General features: G+C 48.0%; 1 protein-coding gene across 1 annotated transcript in view; it reads left to right on the forward strand.

The window, feature by feature from the left end:
* LCOR (ligand dependent nuclear receptor corepressor) overlaps positions 1–7,151 on the forward strand; it is a 57,099-nt gene extending 49,948 nt beyond the window's left edge. The window contains exon 8 of the mRNA XM_033148161.1: positions 231–7,151. Coding sequence (XP_033004052.1) covers positions 231–4,923 — 4,693 coding nt within the window. The 3' untranslated portion in view covers positions 4,924–7,151. The remainder of the gene's footprint in view (positions 1–230) is intronic.
* Positions 7,152–8,794: the final 1,643 nt, after the last annotated feature.

An 8,794-nucleotide genomic window follows, 5' to 3' on the forward strand; every position in this document is an offset into this window, starting at 1 on the left:
TTTTCAGTGTTTAATATACTGAGCCGTGAGGAGGCAAGGGAGAAATGACAAACAAAATCTTGAGCTTTTGCTTAAGTTGCCTGCTGATTTTAGGTAGACAATTGGAGCTGCCATCTTCACAGAGCATGCAATGTAGGGGAGCAGAAAGGAGAGAGAGAGTTGTGAAGATTTGCAGTGTAAAGTGATTTGCTCCCCAACTTTACTGATTCTTTCTCTCTCCCTCTCTCTAGTGAGGACGCTGCAGATTGTCTTGCCCAGCCGAAATCTCCATTGGAAAAATTTATGGTCAGACTGTGCACGTACCATCAGAAGCACTTCGTCCGCGTCCTAAACGACATATGCACTGAAGTACAGACAGGCTGTGAGGGGCAGCAGTTACCTGGAGCAGAAAACATGGATGTGTCCACTTGTAGCTCTGGCTGCAGCCAGTATCACACTGAGAGCCAGGAGCTTGGAACTTCTTGCTCTGAATCAAAGCTCCCTTCTTCCCTGGACACAGACCAACCAGGGTCTCATGGCTCTCTGCGCATACTTTGCCATGCCCTGAAGCAGGCTGTGGATCTGAAATCTACAGATAGAAGGGAAAACTGCAGCCCAGTTGTCCGAAGAGACTTCCCTGAGCTTCCTAGCGTTAGAACAAGTTCTGCAAGTCCCAGGGACAGTCCCTCTCAAGGATACCTCACTGCCTCCAATTCCCATCACTCTGCTAAAAGCCTGGAAGGCCAAGCCCTTGGTAGTGACCAAGAGATGGGGGGTAGGAAAGGTGAGGATGACAAAGACCAGGTGCAAAATAGAGCTTTGCTGGGAGGCTACAATGCTGTGAAAGCAACAAACATCCACATGAGTGAAGACGGTCTGGTGGGCTCTCAGAAGAACACTTTTAAAGCTTTCCCAGAGGAAACACGAGAGTCAGGCTTCACCGCCAACTCCCCTAGGAGAGCAGACAAAGAGAATGCCTTGCAGTGCAGCTCCAAAGCCTCTTTGCACCCGGATACTGAAATGAATGACCAAGAAGCAAGACTGAAGGCAGAGAACCACCTCCAGGCTTCAGGGAAAAGCAAGGGGAGCTATAACATGCAACCTGTTGACAAGACCCATGTGGAGAATGCCAAGGATGGCTGGCTATCCAATAGCTCTGGGTCAGTGGTTCACCACAAAACCACCAATGGACACTCCAGGACCAAGAGTAACTCATCCTCCACCAAAAGCACACGTAAGAGCAAAAGGCCTTCAGGGCTGAGAATCAATGACTATGACAACCAATGCGATGTTGTTTATATCAGCCAGCCAATTACAGAGTGCCACTTTGAGAGCAAGAGGGTGGTCTCCTCTAGGAAGACAGCAAGGAAGAGCACACGTGGATACTACTACAACGGTGAGTGCTGTGAGATTCCCACAGTTCGCACCTTGGCCAAGACTTCCAATGTACAGGAGAGTGGGAACACACTGGCACCAAGGCCTGAGGTGCTGACAAGCCCAAGCCAGGGAGCTTCTCTTCCGATTGATAGCTGCTTAGCAGCAGCCCAAGCCATGAGTGACGATAGTGACAAAAGACCTGCTGTGGCCGTTCCTCAAGGAGATGCCTCCAACAACAGTACTCAGGAGAGAGATGAGAGGTGTCTGGCTGAGAAGGCCGCTCCTGTGGTAAGTTTTGTGAAGGAGAGAGAAGACAGTTCTGCTGAAGCATCCACACTTGCTCTCTCCCCACCACCTGGCCTTGTTTTGCATGTAGAGAAAGGCAGCCTGTCCAATTCTTCACTGCAGACCACTCTTGCCTCTCCCTGCCAACTGAGCAAAGTGGAGCCACAGGACGAAATGGACATGGACACTGTGCAGAAGGCTGGCAATGGCACAGACTCTTGTAAGAGTAGCAGACCCAATGAAGACAGTGGCAACACAGGAGATTCTGTGGTGTTGTCTGCCTCAGAGGTTGCTAATGGTGAGGAAAGTGCCATGTTCTCAGAGACCGAGGCTATTCCTGAGCCTTGCATTCTTCTAGACCAGGTGCCTCCTGACAGCATGGCCCTTCAGCCCCCTGAAGACCTTTCCCCTGGGATGGACTTGATGCCTCCACTGGAGGAGCCTGCCCCTGTTGAACACTTGCCACCATTTATAGAACTACCTTCTGATGTGGAACCCCCACTTCTTTCCCCTATAGACCTGGCAGAACCTCCCGCCCTTGTCCGCCTGGAGCCTTCCATAGCCTTCCCTGCAGAACTCCCTCCTATCCCAGAGTGTATGTGTCCAGGGGAGCCTGTTGCCAGTTCAAGGGCAGTGTCTCCTGGCATTGTGGTGTCTGAGCCTCCTGCCCATATTGACCTAGAGGCTCCTTCAGGGGCTCCTTCTATAGAATCTCCAGTGGTGGGACCTGGCAAGTTAGATATGGAGCTCTCACAGCCACTTTCTGACTTGGATGCTGCAGAGCTCCCTGGCAGCTTGCAGGGTGCAGATGCACATGAAAGTATTAATACTCAAAATAGCATTGAAGGGATTATGGACTCAGGTGGAATCCACTCTGGGGAAAGTGAGACTGTGTTGCCTGTTGCGGATAATTATGAAGATTGGGGAGAGGTAACAGTAAAAGATACAAGTGAAACAAGCAAGGTGGATGATGGAAAGGAACTTGATAGCAAAGCTCCAGTAGTGCCCCAAACATCAGAAGTGGACAACAAGGAGGGAGCTTCTTCCAAAACTAGCCCAGACAAAAAACGAAAGCGGGAGAAAAAACCTCAGATTGTATCCGATCGCTGTCTTCGAAGCCAGCAATCCCTGTCACCTGCAGACGACAGTCCTGAGCAATCCACTTCTTCCACGTCTCTACAGCTTCCTCAACTTCAAATCAAGCTTTCAAAAAGCCCTGGTGCTAAGCGTTTCAAGAGGGAGGTGCATCTTGACGGTGCAGCATCGCTGTGTTTCCCAAATGACGGGTTCCATGAAACGCTGCTAAACAACATTGGGAATTCTTCTGAGCAGCAGTCAGGTGACAGAAATGACATCACAATGGGGCATGCCTCTCAGACACTGTTAGCAAAAAAGACCATAGTAGAGGAAGACCAGAATGAAGAAAGAAACAAGGACAAGGCAGGGGCAATGCTTGAAATTTGCTTAGAGGGTGATTCTGATAGGAGAAGTGTTCACGTCCCACCAGAGACCTCTGATAAGGGTGAAAAGCAGTCAGATTTGACATCAGGCACTCCAGAGAACTCTGACAGTATGATGGAGGTTACAGAGGAGTTGCACACCCAGCATGGGCCCAGTTCTGTTAGCAGGAGTGAAAGCAAGTCTGTACCACCAGAGAGGTCGGTAAAATCTAAGAAGCCAGCTCTCCAGTTCTATAACTTGAGGCACACCCCTGCCCCAACCCCTGTGGCCACTGCCTCCAAAAACACTTCTGGAAAAGAAACCGTACAAGGAGATTCTAATGCTGTGACTATACAAGCAGGTTCTAATGTCACAGACCAAGAAAATGCACAGAGTGAAGACACCGTTGACTTCAGCAGCATGGAAGTGCTCTCTGACAACAAGCCCAGTTTTGTGGACTGGTGTGCTGAGGAAGAGAACCAAGAACTCATCAGTAACTTTAACACTCAGTACATGAAGGTCCAGAAAGGGTGGATTCAGCTGGAGAAAGAGGCTCAGCCAGCTCCAAAGGTCAAGAATAAATCCGACAAACTGAAAGAGATCTGGAAAAGCAAGAAGAGGACCCGCAAATTGAAAGGGCCCACTGAAGTCCAGAAGCTCTCCCCGGTTCAGATGCTGTTCATGAAGGGGTTTGACATGTCCAACATCTGCAAGTGGTTTATGGAGACCACTGAAACCAAGTCTCTGGTCATTGTGAAGAAGATGAACACACGTCTCCCGGGGGACATCCCCCTCATCAAGCTTCCACTCCAGAAGGGCTGTTATTCCAGCAGCTACCCTAGCTCCCTTCAAGCTGAGCGTCTGAAGAAACACTTGAAGAAGTTTGCTGCTATGACCCCGGCAAAAAACACCATCAAGATTCAGAGGGTGTGGGCTAAGCTTCGAGAGGGCTCTGAGGACAAAGAGCCCGAGCAGGCTGCCAGTTCGAAGCAGACGCCTCCCTCCGAAGTAAGCGTGGAGCACAAAGCTGAGGCCAAAAGCGCCCAGCCTCCAAGCACGCCTGTGCAAACCAGCTCTCGCATCCTGAGGAAGTACTCCAACTTGCGAGGCAAACTCAACGCCATACGCAAGGTGGTCAAGCAGGACAAGAGCGACAGCGTGGCCAAGCACCTCTCTGCCGAAAGCAAGCCGAGCGGCAAGAGCCTGTGCATTAAGCCCCTGGTGTCTCCGAAACTGGCCCAGCAGGTCCAAGCCCCCCCACTTGCGACTAAGACAAGCCTAGTTGAAAGAGGAGGGAAGGGGCGAAAGGCGAAAGGCAAGTTACAGGAGGACACCTCATCTAAAGGCCACCTTCAGCAAACCAGGAAGAAGTCTCCGACCGAGAGCAGCAGGTCACAGAGGCTGTTGAGCACCTCAAGCAAAGAAAGGCTTCCTCTTAAGAAAGCCAGTAAACTGAAGCCTGCAGGGCCTCCTGCTACCAGGAAGCAGGCGGCTGCCGACAAGAGTCATAAGCCTGTGTCTGGGAACGAGAAGGCAAAGAAGCTGAATGACTTGCGACCTGGGAAAAGGAAGCTCCCCGTCCAGAAGGGGAAAGCCAAGGCCGGTCCAAAGGCAAGCCTGCCTTCCAGGCAAGCAGGGCTTGCTAAGCCTCCCAAGCAGAAAGTGGTGCACGACTCCAGCAGCCGACCTCCCAAAGCGGCTGCCCCAAAGGCAAGCAGTGGCAAAGCCTTGACTAGGTCAATGAAGCGAATTCAGGAGAGCAGCAGAGCCCAGGGCAAGAGGAAGCTGAGGGCAAGCAAAGACTCTTCACCCAGCAAACGCAGGTGTCTGGATGCAAAGTAACCGGCTGGGGTTGTGGGTGGGTAGGAGGTGGGTCATAGAAATACTTCCTAATGCATTAAACAGATCCACTTCTGAACATTGTGGGGAGGGACGCAAGTGTTTAGCCGAAGGCCAACCCCCTGCTCTCGGATGATGAGGAGCCCCCTAGCTGTGTTGCAGCCAGAAGGGAAAGCTATTATTCCCTACCCTTGAGAAGGAAAGTTGCTGCTTCTGAAAGCTCCTGGAGTGGAACTAGGAGTTTGGCAGTTTCAGTTCGAAGTACAGTGCCTTATTTATCCTTTTAGGAACTGAATAAATTAATCTGTGTGATTTAAAGGCTGGCAGTTTATAGTTAATGCACAAGCACTTGAACTGTAATGGAAAGAGAACCAGCTTTCATGCACATCCCATAGACCTTGGCAGCCCGCCTGCTGGGGTTCACACAGGAGCATTTTCTTCCTTTTGTGCATTGTAGCATCCTGGCACTGCTTAAACCAAGCAGGGCATTATAAAGCCAAAACCCAAAGCATTTGCATCCTTTAATCCTGTCAGTCAGTCAGAATGGTGTGTGGTGTTGTTAAGGTATGAACAGTTGGACTATCTTGTGTAACTGGGGCTTGGCTGTAACGTAGCCTTGCTCTCGTGTCAAAAAGATGCTGATTCCGAAGCGTCAGTGATTGGCAGCCATACTTGGCCAACTTTGTACTTAGCCAAGAAAGGAACTGGACCGCTGGAGAGCCCTTCCCTATTAAGTACATGCACACTGCCTGCCACTTCTGACATGGTTGTTTACAGGTGGGCGCCTTTGGGCCTGTGTCCTAAAATGCATCCTGGATGCATTTCAGAATGGTGGTATTCCTGTCCATTTTACTGTGAGGCCTAAACACCCCTGAAATATGGGTACTTGAAAGCACATCTTAGCAGCGAAATAGAAGGACAAAAAACCATTCCAAAGTGAAGCTTGCATGCATCTTGTGGGTCTATAAAATTAATGTTGGAAAGCGCCCGTAGTCAGAGGTTCTTCTCTGCTGTAAACTTTACATGATTTCTATGCAGTTGCTGCAAGTTCCTTTTTCATCTTTCCCTGTTTGCCATATGTCAAAAAGATTTTAAAAATTATTGTTATTAAAAAAAGAATGAGGCAATGCTGGCTGCAAACAAAGTAGCAACTAGAAATAGCTGGTGCTTTTGCAAGTGTGGTTTGGTTCCAGCTTAAGAGTAAGCAAGCTCCTTTCTCCCTTGCAAGGCCTCACCTTGCAAGTTTAATCAATGCATTATGTAAAGGTCAAGAAGTATCTGTCTTCAGACAAGGTATTTCTACGAACACCTATTAGAAAGGCAAACAGTCCCCTTCTCAGTGCAAACATTTGTTTTGGATCTGACAGCATTTGGAAGCAGCCTTTTTCTCAGAGGAAACTCCCTGCCCCTTGTACTTTGTGCTACCCATCTGCTGGGTGACAGACAGTGGTTGCTGCTACTCTGGGCTTGCAGAGAAAAGCAGCCTTTTATTTATTTCCATAGTTTTCCTTTAAATCACAACAAAGGCAGAGGTATTTGCTTAGAAACTTGTGCAAACTTCCTCTCGCTTGCTGTGCGTGGCACCCAGGAGCTTCCTGCGAAGGCCTTCGAATGGCTTGACCTTTCAGAATAGCTTTCCATGGATACCATCTGAGATCGACGTACTCAAACACATCTTTACACATTATTATATTAACTGGCTGGAACCAGTCTTTCCAGTTGGTGAGGGATTTGTAGAATAAAAGGAAAGGCAAACTCTTTCGGGAGCAAGAACAAGGCTTAGGTGCAAGGAAATTGGTTTTATTTCGTTTTTTAAAGGAGGGAGGGTGCGTTAGCATTGGCACTCCTATACCAAAGCTCATTACTGCAGGCAGAACACAGATAACTAGTTGTATAATTTGTTCCATTGATCAAAGAGATTGGGAGGCAGCACCTGGAACTGCAAAGCCCTCCTGCTCACCTGCTCACCCAAGTCTGTGTCTTGAGAGGGTGCACTAAAGCTATAAGACACATCAGGGTGGACTCTTTTTGTATGAATACTTTTAAATCACTGATTTTTAACTTCTGTCTTTTGATGTAAATCATGCTGTATAAAATGAATTGTTGTAAGCATTAAGTCAGGCCTAGCATTCTCTGTAAAGATTGATACGTATTTGTCTGATTGCTGTTTGAACTGCACATATAGAATGTGCTAGACATTCCACCAGGAGTATTAAAAGGTATTTAAGGAAGTGTGGTGCGTGAGCATGTATGTGTGAGTGAGAGGAAAGGGTGAGCATGTCAGATTTTTCACCTCTACTTTTCTCCAACTTCAAATGCCTCCATCCAGAAAGGTGTAAAATCTTCCTGCTCCCTCAACCCAGGGCTGCTTCCTAACACAGTGCTGGGTGGCTGAGCACCTTGTGGTAATTTGGGCTACTGATTCTGATCCCGACACTGCTAATAAAATATTTCTACACCTTTCTGCTTTCCCATTTCTTGTGTGGTCTGTAACTTCAGAGAATCCCTTTGTAAGCCCTGTGTAGCATTTGAGAGCTTCACAGTTGCCCCTCCCCTCTCACCTTTTTTTTTCAAGGTTGCCTATGAGAGGTTGGAATACAGTGACCAGGCCTTGCAGTGTTTTGGTGAGGTCCGGAGAGAGTTTGGTCCAGTGGTTGATTTATCCCAGGTTCTAGCACCAGTGGCTTCTGGCAAGACAAGCCTTTGCCATGTAGACAATAGACTAGTGTAAGCTTGGGGGGGGGGGGAGGAAGAGAAGTGAGCTAAGTAGTTTAAAGCAATTTAGAGTTGTTTTTTTAAAAAATAAATTCTGGTGGTGATAGCTTAGTATGATTTATATTGAAGCAAAGCTACTTTCTGGTTGGAAGGCGTTCTTCAGACTGCTCTGTGCTTCCGTCCTGATGTCATGCAAGTGACACTATGTCACCGACATGCCAGGTTGATATGCTGTCTGCTAAATAAGTTGCAAAGATGCCATTTCCTCTCCTTTTGATGCCCTGCAACCCACTTTTGTGATAGTGAGAACTTGACTCTTAATTCTTCCAGTGGAAATAACTTTGGAAACCAGCCCTATTGGGTTGAGCTCTTCTCTTTGCAACGTAAGGGGCTTAATTCCTGCACACTGTTTCCCATCCGTCCACTTCTTCAGCATTTTTTTTTTTTTGCAAGGGGAGTGTGTCATCTGTTAAATGCAGCCTTGGTCTGATGGTTTCTGCAGCGAAAATAGGTGCTTTTTCCAGAATCAATGGTTATCTGCAGTAGTACAGTTGCTATGGCCTGGTGATGTTATAAACATCTTCAGCCACTTGGTCTGGTCTGGTGCTGCTCTCTTGCAAAAAAGAATTGCGAGAGTAAGGGGAGAAGCCTGGGCTTGTGACTGTAACAGCCTTACTCAGTATAGTGACAAGAAAGGCTTTTCGGTTCCTCTAACCGTGGCTGTGTTTCTGCTTGTTTTTGCTCTTCTCTACGTGCTTGGCAGGTTCTACTGCTTAAGCATCTTGGGAACCATTGCCAAAATGGTCTAAAGGCAGTGCTTTTTGTGGGGGTAAAAATGAATTATCATGTCCTGATAAAAGTGTGGTAGGTGTCAGCATAAGATGGCTGCCATGGGCATCAAAAAAGGAGGTGATGATACCATTGTCGGAAAACCCCTGTTCACAAGTATAGTCAAACTGGGGTGGTTTGCACATTCTTGTTTCCATGCTACCTGGGCATTCCTAGAAAAGAGTGGATGGCTTTGCTTATTGGATAAAACCAGCCTCTGTACTGTTTTCTTTCCATCACATGCAATGGGCCAACATGAATCCTAGCCTCTCCTTTAGCACACACCATGTTTGAAAAGGGACCCTCTTCTCCCCTGATGGTATGGTGGACA

The sequence above is a fragment of the Lacerta agilis genome, chromosome 5, assembly GCF_009819535.1.
Source record: "Lacerta agilis isolate rLacAgi1 chromosome 5, rLacAgi1.pri, whole genome shotgun sequence".
NCBI classification, from domain to species: Eukaryota; Metazoa; Chordata; class Lepidosauria; order Squamata; family Lacertidae; genus Lacerta; species Lacerta agilis.